The sequence below is a fragment of the Camelus ferus genome, chromosome 12 (genome assembly GCF_009834535.1).
Source record: "Camelus ferus isolate YT-003-E chromosome 12, BCGSAC_Cfer_1.0, whole genome shotgun sequence".
In the NCBI taxonomy this organism is placed as follows: domain Eukaryota; kingdom Metazoa; phylum Chordata; class Mammalia; order Artiodactyla; family Camelidae; genus Camelus; species Camelus ferus.
The window spans coordinates 14,149,220-14,166,035 of record NC_045707.1 but is presented as its reverse complement, the minus strand read 5'-3'; the positions used below and the strand labels follow the sequence as shown (position 1 = coordinate 14,166,035).

The following is a 16,816-nucleotide window of genomic DNA, read 5'->3' as shown; positions in this document are numbered from 1 at the left end:
TTTTTCTAGGAAAATGTGTCTAAAAGATTACTTTTGCCTTTACTCCATTATTATCTTTGAGAAAGATTCTATTTCTCAGGAAATTGTTTGACCAAAGACATAAAATATAATGAGGTCTTCTCATGGACTTAGAAAATTTGAAAGCAGGTTATTTCAGACTTTAGGAATAATATGAAACAAGGGTCTGAAATGTGCTGAAAAAGAGAAGGGTGGACAAGATAGGCTGGAAGGAAGTAATCAGGGAGATTACTGGAAGGAACAGAAACTAGAATGTTAGAATTAAGTAGTCAATTAGTGATTAAATAAAGTCTGGGGATTGCACAGGGCTTGGTGAGAAATTGGTATGTCTGAAGCCATTTATGCTTGCTCTGTGACACTTCTTGGTTCCCTAGGAAATGGAGAAAGAAATAAAGAATGTATTTCGTAATGGGAATCAGGATGAAGTTCTGAGTGAAGCATTCCGTTTGACCATTACACGCAAAGATATTCAAACTCTAAACCATCTGAACTGGCTCAATGATGAGGTAATCTCACACCTGTTTTTATATTCAAATAGTGACTGAACATCAAATGGAAACTAATGGCATCATATCACTGTTTCTCAGAGTGTGGTCCTTGAATGACCTGCTTCAGAATCAGCTCTCACAGGCCTCTCCATTCTCTTGAATAAGTATGAGGCAGTGTGGTAGAGATAAATTCACTTTAAACAAACATCTCAGGTGATTATTTATGTACCTTAGTGTCTGAGAACTGCTGATTTACCTTATTATGTATTGAAGATTTGGACACTGAGGGAAAGGACATTCATTCATTGGTATTCTCATGCTCTTTAAGGCACCTGCCCTGCAGTCCACATCTTTTGAGCAAATATTTAATAGCTGACCATGTTGCAGCATGAAGGAATACTTTGGGATTTCCGTATAGGAATCCATTTCTACTACCCTTTCTATCTCTACTTAGGTCACTTAGGCTGTGAGTGATAAGCTTTCTAAAATAGCCCAACTTTATATGCGGTATTTTTTTAAACTGACACTGAAGTTAAAAATTTGATGTATTGATTTAAAAAAAGTTATGGCCCTCAGCTTCTGAGAGTTCTGATTACTTTAAGTAAATTAGTTACATTAGAATCTTTAAACTGATCTGTCCCATTCCTAAACCTGTAGGAACCTATCTTATTTCAGAAGGATATTTTCGCAGCGAAAGAAGAGAACTGGGTTAGGGTTTTCCCTTATGTACCTGCCTCCTTTCTTAGGCCCACTAGGAGCATCCCTGCTTGACGTCTGGGGTGTACTCAAGCTTCATAGCTAAGGAGAATTTTTAAATACTCGATAGTAAGCACTAGAGATTCTAGATACCTGTATCCTGATCTTACGTGTTTAAGACTTTTCCAGATAACAATATTGGCTAACATCTGTTGGGCATTTACCTCATGTTAGGCACTATTCTAAATGTTTCTTGTGTTCTGCTCATGTCAGAGTCACCACAGCCCTTGGAGGTGGATACTATAGTTTTAACATCTCCATTTGATAGATGAAGAAACAAAGCACAGAAAGATAAAGAAACATGCAAAGTTACATGGCTAGTAAGTAGCAGAGCCAGAATTCAGACCCAAGCATTGGGTCTTATTTATTATATTATGCTACCTCAGAATCTTACATGTTTTAGGATTAAATGTATAGAATTTAAGAGCCACATGTCATGTCTAGCAGGTTGATTTTCTGCGGGGCCAGCTGGACTAGCCCCATTCTCTTTGCCACTGGTGAGTTTATAAGATATAAATTTAAGAAGTTCATCACTCACTGACTAGTATCTTCATAAGGAAGATATGGTTTGATACTGTCTTTAGGGGAAACAGCCCTTGCTTCTTGTGGCTCAGATTAGTGATATTAGAACACTGGATGAAATAACAGAGGGGAAAAAAAGAGCTCACTAAGTCAAAAGGCAAAATGAAAATCAAGAACACTTAAAAGTATCCACCAAGTAAGCATTTTTGATTTGGAGACACTAATCTATGGTCTCTTGGCATATTTTGCCTGCCACTGCCAAATGGGAAGGAGCCAGTTATTCTATAGGGATTGTAGTTGTAAATTATGCAAAACCTTCTAGGGGGCAGCAGTGAGTAGGATATGAGCTGAGTTCTTGCTATATACTGTGGCATTTACCTCAGTGAGCTCCCTTACAGAGGCTGCATTCATCAGGACATAGTTTTCATTCCCTGGGCCTGTCAGAGGCTGGATTTTTAGCAAGCGAAGTTAATGGAAATTACATTATTTAGAAGAGACAAGGGGAAGGAATGATTCCTTGTCTACTTTATCTCTACCACACCTACCTGTAACTTTTGTAAGGAGTATGTCTTCTGAGTTCAGAATAATGTTAACATAGAATGCAGGTGCCAGTTCACTTGTCCATAATGATAATGAGAACTCTTTTAATAACTACTCTAATAACTATTTAAAAAGCACTCTTTTCAAAGTACCACATTTCTCAGGCTTTGAAAGTTATTGCCCTTGAGAAGCTAATAACATTCTATGGGGAATTAGTAGCTATCCTTAAGTATTCATACTCATTTTAAAGTACTTAATTCTATTTATTTTTTCTTTTTTTTTCTTAGGTTTGTTTATTTATGTATTTTTTAACTGGAGGTTCTGGGGATTGAACCCAGGACCTTTTGCATGCTAGGCAGGCACTCTACCATTGAGCTATCCCCTCCCCTTACTTAATTCTGTTTCCCAATTGTGAACTCTCAGTCTTTTGTAAGTAATTTGCCCTCTCTTCAGTCCTATTCTTCCTAGCTTCAAATAGATATTTTCATTCACAACCGTTTCTTTTTCTGTCTCCTGTCAGTCTCCTTTTATAGGCTACATTAAAACTTTTCCACATTATTTCTACCACTGTATAGACAAGGAATGTTAAGTTCCTAGAAGTGAAAAGGATCCGGTTTAGTTTATAAGGAAAAAAATCCAGAAGTTCTGTATTTGGGTATGTACAGAAAGCCATGAGGCTACCCTATCTCTGGCCTCTTTCCTAAAAGGGCAGTAGGCTGTAGTGCCTGTTCATACAGTAGGCTTTCCAACATGTTTTCAAGAATGGATTTATGTATAGGTGAATAGTTAAATTCTGCATAGCTTCAAAGGGCTAATGATTGATAGGATTAGCACTTTACCTCACTATAAGAAAATGAAACTTCTCAAAACTGGGATGTGGGAGCGGCTGCCTTGTAAAGAATACAGAATGAGGCGGGAAAGCTGATAACATCAGGGATGTTATAGGTGGGAATTTCTTTACCAGGTCTGGTGATTAGTTATTAATAGAAATCTCTAATTAAGGATTTCAGAGGGCAGAGTAAAGAGAGGGGGAATTAGTTGCAAAAGTAGATTGAAACTCACAATTAAGAAACAAAAGAAAATATTTTTAAAAGGATGTCAATACTAGAAAGTATTTACTATTTCCTGGAGATTGAGTTGAATAACTTCTGGAATCCAGCTTTAGGATTTTAGGTTAATGATCCTGAGGAGAGGACTTTGGGCTTTGTGTTTCTCTTTATGGCCTAATGATTCTGCTTCTTAGAGGGCCTAAAAGTTGTTTTATAAAGTATCAGATAAATTTATAAATACATGGAAATTATTTAGGCATGTAAATAAATGAATCTGACTTCTGCTTTTGGTCATGATAGAATAAACTGGATCAGATTTACTCCTTCAACTTAACTAAAATCTAGATATACATGAAGCAACAATTTTCAGGCATTGGATAATAGTGATTCCTCACAGGAGGGAAAAGAAAAGTATGAGCCTATGATTTTCCCAGCTTACTAGGGTGATATGTTGAGGGTAAAGAGCTGGTAAAACCTGGCAGTGCCTGGCAGTCTTGGAGATTGGAGGAGACAGCGTTCAGAGTTCAGGGAGGCCAAAGTAGCTACGGTTTGTGAGGTAAATCCTGAAGGGGAGGTTCCTGCACAAAGGGAAAGCTCCAGAGATGTGCAGAGGGCCCCCTGCAAATCTTTGGCTGAGTACTGATCTGTACATATATGGGAAGGAACCACCCAGAGGCTGGGGAAAGAACCACCAGAAAGAAGGAATCAGAGCAAGCCTGAGAGCTAACACAGGTGCCAAGAATTGTTCGTGTCCCAACCAGCTAGAGTAGAAAAGCCTTGGGGTGTTGAATAGAGTCCTCAGTAGGCCATTGCCTCAGGAATGGAGCCAAACTGGCCCTAGAATAAGGCTGCTGTGGACCCATGGTAACAAGCTTAAATATGAGTCTTAAAAGCTTGAAACTGATCTAAGTAACTATATTACAGAACAAAGCCCAACAATATTTAAAGGAATACAGCAAATTCTAGTAACAACAAAACCCAACAACAATGTGAAATTCACAATTTCTAGCATCCAATTAAAAATTCCTGGGCATGCAAAGTGACAGGAACATATAACAAGGGAAAAAAAAAAAAAAAACAACAATCACTATGGAAACACTCAGAAGAGACAAAATGACAGAATTAGCCAACAAAGATATTAAAACATATCATAAACATATTCTATATGTTCAGGAAAGTAGAGGAAAATGGACATTATGAGGAAAGAAATGGCAGATATAAAGAAAAGATCCAAATTGAACTTCTAGAGATGAAAAATACAGTATCTGAAATAAAAAATACATGAGATCCGATTAATAGTAGATCAGACTCAGTGGAAGGAAAAATTAGTGAACATGAGGATACAGCAATAGGACCCATCCAAATGAAACAGGAAAAAGATGGCTAGAGCTTCAGTGAGCTCTGGGACAGTGTCAGGCAGTCTAAGCACGTAATTGGAGTCCCAGGAGGAAAGGTGGGGTGTCGGTGGTATTAGGAAAAATGTTTAAAGAAATAATGGTTAAAGATTTTCCAAATTTGGGAACATTATACTGACAGAGCTAAGAAATTCAGCATACCCCAAGTAGAAGAAACAACCTACTGAAATGTATAATAATCAAATTGCTGAAAAACATTGATAAAGAGAAAAATAATAAAAGTAGAGGAAAAGGAACACCTTATATACAGAGGAACGAAGATCTGTCAGAAACCATGAAGGCCAGAATACAATGTAGCTACATCTTTTAAAGTACTACGGGGGAAAAAAAATAGTTGTCAGCCTAAATTCTATATCAACAAATATATCTTCAAAAACTAAGGCTAACTGTGCTTCAATTTAAAAAAAGGGAAAAATAAACTAAGGCTATACTTTTTTAGGCAAATACTGAGAGAATTCATCATGGGCAGACCTATATGATAAATATTAAAGGATTTTTTTCAGGTAGAAGAAAAATATAAGGTGAAAGTTTGAATCTACACATAGGAATGAAGAGCAGGGGAAATGCTCTCATTTTTTAATATCTCTGAAAGACAGTTAAAGACAGTTGACTAGTTAAAGCAAAAATAAAACAACATACTGTGGGATTTATAACATGTTGAAGTAAAATGTATGACAGTCATAACACAAAGGAGGGGGGAAGTGGAAGCACGTACTTGTCTAAGATGCTTGCACAGTACATGAAGTGGTATAATGTTATGTGAAGAGAAACTATGGCACGTTAAATACATGTATTATACCTCCTAGAGCAACCAGTTAAAAATAAAAACAAAAAAACAAAGAGGCATAGTTAATAAGCCAGTAATGGAGAGAAAATAGAATTAAAAAATGCTCAACCCAAAGAAAGGCAGGAAAAGAAGAGGGATACAAAGAACAGATGGGGCAAATAGAAAAAAAAAAAAAAAAAAGGCAACATGGTAGATTTAACCCAGCCATCTCAATAATCACATTAAATGTAGATAATCTAACCTATCATGCCCAATAGAAATATAATGTGAGCCACGTATGTAATTTTAAGTTTTCTAGTAGTCACATTAAAAATTAAAGGGTAAAATTAATTTTTATAGTATGTTTTATTTAACCCAATATATACAAAATGTTATTTTGGCATGTAATAAGTATTAAAATATTATTAATGATCTATTTTAACTTCTCTTTAAAATATATGCATTTTACACTTATAACACAATTTGTATTAGTTGTATTTCTAGTGCTCAACAGTCACATTTGGCCAGTGGCTACCATATTGGACAGTGTAAGTTAAACATCCCGTTAAAAGGCAGAGATTGGCAGATAAGTTTAAAAAAATCTGTCTACAAGAAACCTATTTTAAATGTGAATACAGGTAGATTAAAAATAAAAGGATGGAAAAAATATACCATGCAAATACTAAATAAAAGACAGATTAAGTAACAGTATTAATACCGCACCAAGTAGATTTAAGAGCAAGGAATATTACCAGTGATAGACATTTCATGGTGTTAAAGGGGTAGGTGAACCAAGAGGATTAACAGCCTAGATACGTGCGCACCTAATACCAGGACTTCAAAATACATGAAGCGAAACCTGAAAAATCTGGAAGGGAAAACAGATCTATAACTACTGTTGGAGATTTCAGCACCTCTCTCTCAATAATTAATTGTTTTCAAGGAGAAGTTAAATCTAAGTGTTTCTCAGTGAGAGAGGAAACAGCTTAACAAAACCTTAAATCCAACTAGACAAACCTAGCACAGGGAATCAGTTTTCCTTTCAAAATAAGAACGGGTTGGGGAGGGAATTAGACAAAATGAGATAAATTAGTTAAGTGAATATGATGGGTCTGCCGTATGCTGTGTACTCTTACATGTGGAATAAAATGATCAGAATGGAAGTTATAGTGTTTCTAACATGACTCATTGGAAGATTCCACATCATTATAGTTTACCTCTTTAAAGTGTTTCTTACTGGCACTAGTCCTTTTGATAAACCAGGGATTTATGTGGAGGTCACAGGGAGAAAAGTAATTACAGTTGTCATGATTCTGTAAAAGTAGGTTTTGCCTGCCTGTCTTTCTCTAAAACTTTGGCATTAATTCTAATAATTTGTTACTTGAATTTGCTTGTGAGAAAAATCCTGGGCACAGTGATGGGTGAAGTAACATAGTTTATCTGAAGTCGGTCTTCTTGGTTTCTTTAATATTATTAGATGAGGTCTTAGAAGTGAGTGACCTTTTGACTCATAATATTCAGGTGCTGTTGCTTGGTTAGTCTTTTGGGTTTTGTGGTTGATAAAGAGAGATCAAATTTAGAAATCAGAATGAGGATGTAGAGGGGAAAATCAAGAGAAGAAAAGTAGGAAAAACAGCTTTTTTCCCCTAAAACTTGTCTTGGTCTCTGCTCAGGAGCAGTCATGCTCAGGACTTTTAGAACATTTTTCTCCTAAGCCAGTTACAAGGGTTCAGAATGTGAAGTTGGGGAGGGTTAAAAGTCAGGACTTTACTGTTAGTGAAATGATTTACTTCTAAACGCACGAGAAAACATAGTTTGGCTGGTTTACTGCATGAGAAGGAAGATTCAAATAGCAATAGTCATTTATATCATTGTGGTAACATACAGGAAAAGGATTGAGTCCTTAGTTTGAAAACATTGTGGGCTTTTCTTTTAAAGAGAAGCTTTTTTCAGCTTCGGCCTGGCAGCTCTTCAAATAAAATCACAAAGGAACAAGACACTATAAACAACCATTCCACCCCCAAACAGGGCTGCATAGACAAGCAGGCGCTCATGGCCAAGGCTGTGAAGGCAGCAGGAAGGGCAGCTCCTTAGGCACCGGGAGCTGCGGTGAGCAGAGGCAAGCATGGGCCCCAGCAGGAGCGATGAGTGCAAGGCAAGCAGTGGGCACAGAGCTGCTTTACTACTCTTAGCCCCTCCTCCAAAGGGGGTTCAAGGTTCTCTGGCGCTAAGAGTCCTGTGTGCAGAAAGGCTCTCACCACGCAAGGGGAGGGACCCTTGTCTTCACAGAATGCAAGCAAATGTCCTGACTGTCACTGCTTCTCTTTCAGCTTGAGCACTGAGATCCCATCTCTCATTTCTTTCTTTTTTTTTTTTTTCATCTTTAGCCCTCCTCTGTGAAATGATGTGTAGGCTTCTTTTTGTTCTCCTAACTCCTAGCTTTTTTTTTTTTTTTTTTTTTTTTTTGGTGCGATTGTGTCTTGGCTGAACTATGGCACTTTCCCTCCTTTGGACAGAGTAATAGCTGAAAAACTGAGGAGGGAAATTTGGATTTAGATTCTGCCTCAGATGTCAGATTACACATCCTCAGCTAATGGGAGGGAACATTGAGGCCACCGAGCTCCCACCTACTGTGATACAAGGAAAGTGAAAAAGAACCCAGATCTCTCCCTAGAGCTAGTTAGTAAGCTGACTTTGGAGGAAGCCATTTATTTCCCTCTCAGTGGAAAGACCTTGGCTGGAGGCAGAACTAAAGCAATGGAAGAGGGATTCTCAGTGTGGTGTCCTGACCACTAGGTCTCTGTTCCTGTTCAGCTGGGTTGGTCTTCAGCTTTGTAGTCCACTCTCTCAAAATAATAAAATAAGAAACCAAACAACAGAGGCTGAGTAGGTCCGGCTAAACTTAGTTGGTATTTGGAACTCTTTCCTCCTGGAAAGTAGGATAGCCCGGTGTAGCACGATACTCACTTAGCTCATGCTTTTTACTTCAAGGTGATGATCCCAAAGGTGATAGAGCCCCTGATGGGCACCTGCAGGAGCTAGATCTCCATAGCTTTCACGTGCCTGGCTGTCCTTACCTCTCTGCAGTTCCTTCCACCTCCACCCTAAGTCCTTTTTGCCTGTCGTAATATACAACTTGTCTGCCCCATGAAGGGTTTGGCGTATGGTGACTGACAGCTTGTCTGCCTGTTCCCTTCACTGCTCGGATTAAAGGGTTTTGCCTCATAATGTGGCTAATATTACGGGATAGAGTCCCAGAGGAACCAGTCCCTTCTTGCTGATTTTCTCTCACTGCAGAATGTAGTTTATAGCCTAGAAATCTGTCCTTCTGGGCAGATGCTCCTGCATCCCTGGCTGCCTTCACAAGTCTAGAAGCATCCTTTAGCACCATTATTCTTGGTAGCAGTTAGATTGAAAACTGGGATTTGAGATAATTCTAATTGTGTCTTGATTGATCATCACTCGTCCCTATTGGGCATCACACGAGGCAGAGGATTAGCCACAGCCTGAGCCCTCTGGGCCTGTTACTCAGCCTTCAGAGATGCAGGCAGAACAGTGTCTTTCTTTAGCCCTCGCTTTCCCCGCCGCCACCTTCACAGCTCTGCCTCATGGTGAGCGTGGTTTCCCTGCAGCTGCCTAGGCAGCCTCATCTGTAGGCCCTTTCTCTAGTCTAGACCATGCTCCGGTGTGTTCCTGGCCGTGTTCCCTGCCGCCTGCCCAGCATGTAGTTGCCTACTGTTGAGCAGTAGCTCACTGCTCTGGCATCCTAGTGTGTAAATATTTGTCAAAGGACGGGGGCGTTTTCCCAGTCCCCAAAAAGCATTCTGAAAAATGTGCCTGTTTTCTTAGTCATATTTCCAAGCTGTGGATCAGTTAGCCCATTCATTCCTTGCAGTTGACACACACTGGCCTGACCTCAGCTGGCCACATAAAGTAAGTATGCAGTAACTTCCGGCACAGTAACTTTCAAGCTTTAGTACCAAGGAGTCCTGGACCTAAAGGAATGATGGACGACAGTCACTATTAGAGAACACATAGTTTCATTAACATGTCTCCTGTATTAAGCATTTGAATTTCTTTCACTTATACTTGATATTGAAGGCATAAATGGAACTGACAAAAATGAGAAAGCTAAGCATATAGATTCTGGGGGAGAGCTTTACTGTTCATGTTTGTGATTTTGCTTTCAGGTCTCATCGTCTGCCTCTGTGAAGGAGACATTGCTGAGCTACAATCAGTTTAGAGATGTGTTTCCATTATGGATGATGGTTTATCTTGTCACTCAGTTCTACCTGAGACTGAAACAGTTTGCTTCTGCTAGGTGACTTGTTAGGCTGAAAATGCATTCTTTAGTCATGAAGAAGAGTTCTCTATCTTTGTGCAAAATCAATAGACCTACCTAGAAGGACTGAACTGCTGATCTTAGCTTTATTAACACTAGACTCTGAGCTCAGGATTTATTTAAATTTCTTACAGTCCCAGTAGATTAAAGGGACTGCTAATGTGCCCTATTAAACTGCTTGTACTCCTGCCTTTCCCTTTCTCCGAATGTCACCTTGTAGCACCCCTTCCTCCTCAGTCTCCAGTTTTTTAACCTAATCTTCAGTCTTCTGCAGGTCTGGCCAACTTCTGCCTGTATGAATCCTGAACCATGTATATATAAGTACCCACACTTCCTTCATCCAACACAACTATTTTGAAAGGCCAGAGTATCTATTTTAATACATGTACTTTCTTCCCATAGATCATCAATTTCTACATGAATATGCTGATGGAGCGAAGTAAAGAGAAGGGGTTACCAAGTGTGCACGCATTTAATACCTTTTTTTTCACTAAGTTAAAAACTGCTGGTTATCAAGCAGTGAAACGTTGGACGAAGAAAGTGGATGTATTTTCTGTTGACATTCTTTTGGTGCCCATTCACCTAGGAGTGCACTGGTGTCTTGCTGTGAGTACCTCTTTTATGTTTGATAAAATTTAAAAGAAATCTATGTAATTGTTGAGCACACAGACAGTAGTGAATATTATTTCTGCATTTTCACTAGGTGACTGAGAGAAAGAGTAGCATTTAGTTGTCTAAAAATTGGATAGATCAGTGAATTCCCTGTCAAGAGTGGGAGATACTTAGACTTTGAAGAAAGTTGTGGAATTTCCTTTTCTGGAAATATTTTAAAAGGGAGTTATAAGTCAAAGCAGCCTCAGGGCAAAGCATGAGGAGAAAAAGTGACTTCTTAATGATGCTGCCAGCTCATATTCTGTGACTGTCATTTTCTGCCTAATCTTGATTTGCCTTCCATAGTTGGTAATTTAATATTTTTTGACTATGAGAACATGGATACATTAGCTTAATATATTAATAATAGTATAAGTGTTGTTCCATAATTTGTTTTGAATTACATTTGAAAAGCTTTATAAAGCCAAAATAAAATTCTCCAGGTAAAGAAACCAAACCCAGAATCTTTTACCATCTTTCTAAAGTTTTGTGGAAATGATTTCACTCAGCTTACATTCTCTCAAGAGCATGTTGTGTCTTCAGCGTTGCCCACACTGCAGATGGAGGCCCTGAATTCTGGGAAAAGGTTTCAGGGCAGTGACTGGGGCCAGCAGTCAATGAGCCTCCTTTATAGTTCTAAGTAAATAATCCCCCTGTTCTTCTTTCCCCTGCTGATGAAGCATGGTATAATCCAGAGTTCCCATCACACACGTCATGATTTCACAGGAAATCTGGCAGAGGGTTCCAAGTTCCAGGGGAGGGAAAGCTGAGAAACCAGTTTTCTTCACTTCATAAACACAGATTTTTTTTTTATTTCCAGGTTGTGGACTTTAGAAAGAAGAATATTACCTATTACGACTCTATGGGTGGGATAAATAATGAAGCCTGCAGGATCCTCTTGTAAGTAGGGAGTTGGGAAGAGAAGAGTTCGGTGTTGGGTATATGCTGTGCTTTTACAGCTACTGAACTCAGTTCTCTGATACTTTCAGTGGAGTGATTAATAAAGGAAAGCTTTATATTGAGTAAGAATGGATATTTTCCATCCAAGTAAGTAAAGTTTAATAATAATATAATAATACCAAAAATATGCCCTAATGGGGGTAATTACTGTCTCGGTGCACCAAGGTCTAGAGTGGGTATATACATAGAGATGTGGGTATTTACATAGAGATACGGAAACTACTTAGAAATCATCTACTCCAACCTCCTAATTTTTCAGATGAAGAAATCAAGACCCACAGAGGTGACTCTGATTTGCTCAGCTTCTACTAGCTAGTGGCTCAACTGGGAACCAGAATGCAAATGTCTTTATATCCCATGTGTTGCTCTTTCTGAAATGTACACTCCTCACTGTACCACTCTAGTGGCCAGGAGGAGGTAGGTTCCAGAAAGGTGAGCAGTTTGCACGTAAGAAGAGTGCTCTGTATGAGGTGAGCACTCAACAAATTGTTGATTTGGATTGAATTTTCACACAGGAGAATCGAGACTATAAATAAATAAATACTTTGATATTGCTAGAGAAACATTTTTCTTCCATTAGGTTGAGTTCTAAAGGACCATATAAATGAAGGAAAAGAATCAAAACTCGTTCCTCAGGAGGGACAGTAGGTAGAAGGAGCCCAGGTATCAGAGACAGAGGTCATGTTTCTCTTGGATTGACAGGGCGGGTGTGAACTGTGGAGGTTCCAAAGGAAGCCTGGCAGTCCAAAGATCCCCTGCCCAGCAGTATATACTGTTTTTCTTATAAGTGCAGTAAGGATTGTCAGCCCCATTCTTTGAGCGCAGCTGTCATTAGTGCTGCCCAAGCTCATCTCATTCTTTCCCAATACCTTCAGGCAATACCTAAAGCAAGAAAGCATTGACAAGAAAAGGAGAGAGTTTGACACCAATGGCTGGCAGCTCTTCAGCAAGAAAAGCCAGGTACATTTCATCCTGATGGGGGGGGGGGATGTCCTGAAATGAGGATATTTGGAAAGAAAAGGCTGTTACTCCTACCCCAGGGACCTTCTGTCTCAGTGTCCAGCCTGACCTCAGCTTGGTTGTTTGGTTCCATGGGGAAGACAGAGTAAGCTGTCTGTGGGAAAACTAGGGGTGCGTTTCTTATGAAGAACTAGGTTTTCTAAATGCCAAGCTGTTTTGCTAAGCTTTTCATTTCTGTGGGAAATGTTTGCAGATTGGCTCTTGTAGGAGGGACCAGTTTTTGCACCCTGGGCTGTCATGGAAGTCTCAGACAGTCTGCTGAATGATTAATATGAAGTACACAGGCCTGACTGAGATGCTGTATTTTTCCCTCTGAGCCCTCTGTTGTTCTGAGATGGGCACCAGGGTCGTCCTTCAAAATTCAAGGAGACCTATAAAATGTGTATCCTTTGGTTCTTACTTATAATCTAATAAAGAAGGAAGCTTAGAAAGATGTCACCTTTTTGTTGTTTTTGGCCTTTCAGGAAATTCCACAGCAGATGAATGGAAGTGACTGTGGCATGTTTGCCTGCAAATATGCTGACTGCATTACCAAAGACAGACCAATCAACTTCACACAGGTGAGCCCTCAGGAAGGAGCTCTGTGAGCACCCTGACTCCAGGCTGCCCGCCTGGATGTCTTTCTCTCCACTTGCTCCGCTTAGGAGGCCTGCTTTAGCCTGTGGCTCGTAACTCGGGTGGTTACTGCCTGTGCCACGTCACAAGAAAGGAGGAGAGTGGTGGGCCACGCCCTGTGTTACCGTACCTCACATACTGTAGTCCAGGAATCCTGGGCAACAGCAGAGCCTTCTCTACTCATCTCCCTCGCCTACCTCAAATCCTGTAAGAAGCAAACTGGGCCAGAACAAGTTTGCTTCAGTTTCCCTTTATTTGGATAGCGGTTGAATTTTGGAACAGGCCACACCTTAATTTCCTGGTGTAATTTCTTGTGCTGCCCTCCTCCCCTGCCCCTCACTTCTCATTGTGATTGTTTATTTCTGTCCACATGATCCTTCAGAGACCAAAGTGGATTAAGACCAGAGATTATGGTTTATTCTGTGTCCTCCACTTAACCCTTTACTTCTGTTTAAGTGAATGGCTTTATCAGATTTTTCCCCCATAGCCTTTGGGTGGAGCTGATTCTTGCAGTTTCCATCACTCTTCCCATAAAAAGTGAGTTTTTTATTTTCAGACCTCAGATCTCATATCCTCTTAAAAGTTCAGCATAGAGGACTTGATAGACACCATTCTCAAAATTCTTGAAGACATCTGGGTATAGCCTGGAGACTCCTGGTGATGCCCAATAAAACTTCTAAGGTTACAGCAATGGAAAAGAGCAGTAGAGATAGGAATAGAAAAAAGCAACAGAAAGAAAAAATCACTTGTAATCAAGAATGAGCAACTTGAAAGGTTAGAAATTCAGCTGAGACTATTTTAGTTAAAAACCTCAAGAAGGAAAGGAATGTTGGGTCTGCATACAAGAAATGAAAGTAAGGCTGTCTCTGTGTTCCTCCAGCAACACATGCCGTACTTCCGGAAGCGGATGGTCTGGGAGATCCTCCACCGAAAGCTCTTGTGAAGACCGTCTCATCAGCAGACATGGACCTTGTGGGGGACTAGCTCTTTGTTGTCTACAGCTGGAGACCTTGGAAACAGCTGCTCCCAACCCTCTGTTCTTGTTAAGTCCTTGATCCTGGACCAGGCCCTGGAGAGATGCATTCACAAGCACATCTGCCTTTCCTTTTGTATCTCAGATACTATTTTTGCAAAGAAACTTTGGTGCTGTGAAAGGGGTGAGGGACATCCCGAAGCTGAAGAGAGAGACTGCTTTTCACTTCTTCAGTTCTGCCATCTTGTTTTCAAAGGGCTCCAGCCTCTCTCAGTCCCTAGTTAGGGGCCTGAGAGAAGCTTGGAAAGACTCTTGGTTTCATATAAACTCTTGTTGTTAGGCCTTACTAAGAGGTAGGGAAGGATGTGGGCAAAAAGGTAGGGATGAAAACCACCAGCATATACACGCACACATACATACACACAAGATTTTCAAGATGTGTCATCAGGAAAGTGACTGTAAACTGGACTTTGGGGCACCTGCATAAGTCCCTCCCCTAGGACTTTCCTATTTATATGCCCCTTTGTGAAATCCGTCTGCTTCTGTGCAAGGCTGTTCTATCATCTGTAGCTTCGTCCTCTCCTGAGGCACAACACATGAGCCCTAGGTGGATCCCGAAGTGCCAGGCAGTCCTTTCCTTAAAAGCAGAGGTTTGCATGTGCTCACGCACATGGCGGGGAAGACCCACCCAGGGAGCGGTTGAGTGGAGCAACAAGGCACCGCTTCTACTGCTGCCTGCTTCTGACCAAGAAGAAGAAGGACCTCAGTCTTTAGCATAAAATTCCAGCATTGGATGAATGCAGGTCTAGTTTGGTCTGTGGCTAGCTAGTCTAAATATGTTTCTAACCACAGAAAATTTAATATATATATATATATTTCACAGGGATATGTTTTTGTTTTTTTTTTAAAGGCTGAATGTGTTCACCATTTTAGCCTGTAGATTTATTACCATTTTCCAAATTTAGCTCTAGCACGCACAGTCCCCAGCCTCTATGTGTAGGGTGTTTGTGGACTTCCTAACAGAATATTTTGAGGCCTGGATAAATTTTGGCTTAGGGGTAGAGGTTATAGAGGGAGGCAAGATTTTCAACTGGAAAACGGGTGGAATTTGGACTGATCAACTTGAGTTTGAAAAACTGCTACTCCTTTTGTTCTTCGTAGAATCTCCCCAACCCTCTGAGCGTTCCTCAGGCTAGATAGTGAAATGATCCAATGCCAGTGTCATTTTCTACTTAAGTTCCAAAATAGGAACGTTTTATACTTTTTTCTGTATTGTAATAGGTAGTTTTGTATAAAATCTTTTTCCTCTTCCCTTGTACCTCATCCTTTCCAACATTGTGCTTTCTCCCTGGGCTTATTTGAAAATTTTACTCTGTTTTATACCAAGCTTGTTTAGTACATTTTTCTATGTGTTACCACAGGTTACAATTTGAAAAGAAAACTATTTTTTTTAAATATTCCATTGTTAACTGAATGTTACTGTATCCACTCCAGCAACCAGATGTCCTACCTTTTTCATACTGCCTGCCTTTGGGGGAAGACCATCTTTTCTTTTCTTTGTTTTCTTTCTTTCCTTTCCTTTTCTTTTTTTTTTTCCCCCCTTCTTTCTTTCTTTCTTGCTTTTTTTCCTTTACTTTTTTTTTTTTTTTTTTTTGGTGTTTTCTATAGGAAATAAATAGCTTTCTATATATGAGTTGCTGGGACTTTTCACATTCTCTTCTGGAAAGCTGTGGCATGCAGGCTCATTGTGAGACTCCTGAACATTTATTCTTGGTACTTAATGTGTTTAAGTGACAACTTGAAAGGTGGCAATATGGTATAGATTTGGACCATGAATCAAAAGACCTGAGTTTTTTCAGGCTCTCTTGCTATTGTCTGGGGGGACTCAGAACATAATGGTTCTCTGTATTTATTGTTTGTGCGTTTAGATGACATCTGTCTTACCTTCCTCACAGACTTTTTGTACAGACCAAAGCAACAAATATTTATTGCCATGTATAGCAGAAAATGAAACATGCAACAAAAGCACTTTGAAAAATATACAAGGAATTGTTAAGCCTGTCTGAACTTGGCCCCCCTTTCTGACCAGTGCAGTTTCCTACAAGGTGAAGTTACTGATCCTGAGACTACCCTGCATGGATGGGCCAAGCTGAGACATGGGTTGTGGTCCAGGGTGGGAACCAGACTCATATCGTGGGGGCTGTTCTTCCCAGAGAGCTGCCCAACAGGAGCAGGACTGGTATCTGGAAACTTCCTTCATTTAGAAGTGGGTCTCGATGATTGGGGGGTGGGGGGAGTAAGACATTCCCGTGTTCCACGGCCAAGGGCATGTCACCGAAACCTCGTTTAACCTGCTTCACACGGAAGCTTACTGCTTTCCTTTTCTCCGATGTCCCCTCCCCTGTGCTCAGAGCTCATGATTACCTACCTCCCTCGAAAAAGGAGCATTTGATGGTTGATAAGCTCTAGATGCCAAATACAGAGACTTCAACAGAAACCATAGTCCCAGTAATCCCTCCTGGACCCCGTACAGAGGAAGTTAGGCCATGCCACCCATCTGAGAGTACACGGTTCATGGCACAGAGGCTAATTCCATCTCATTTTTCGCCTGGGACCCACTGTTGCTCCCAGGAGCCCTGTTTAGGGTTGAATGTAAAAGTACTTTTCCCTCATCTGGCCTGGAGACTTTGTAAATAGACTC

General features: G+C 40.2%; 1 protein-coding gene across 6 annotated transcripts in view; it reads left to right on the top strand.

Moving 5' to 3' along the window:
* The window catches only part of SENP1 (SUMO specific peptidase 1), a 46,434-nt gene extending 30,258 nt beyond the window's left edge, over window positions 1-16,176 (top strand). For all 6 annotated transcript variants that reach the window (XM_032492706.1, XM_032492707.1, XM_032492705.1 and 3 more), the window contains 6 exons: window positions 393-524; window positions 10,299-10,502; window positions 11,368-11,447; window positions 12,383-12,467; window positions 12,992-13,087; window positions 14,023-16,176. In XM_032492706.1, coding sequence (XP_032348597.1) covers window positions 393-524; window positions 10,299-10,502; window positions 11,368-11,447; window positions 12,383-12,467; window positions 12,992-13,087; window positions 14,023-14,085 — 660 coding nt within the window. In that variant the 3' untranslated portion in view covers window positions 14,086-16,176. The remainder of the gene's footprint in view (window positions 1-392; window positions 525-10,298; window positions 10,503-11,367; window positions 11,448-12,382; window positions 12,468-12,991; window positions 13,088-14,022) is intronic.
* Window positions 16,177-16,816: the final 640 nt, after the last annotated feature.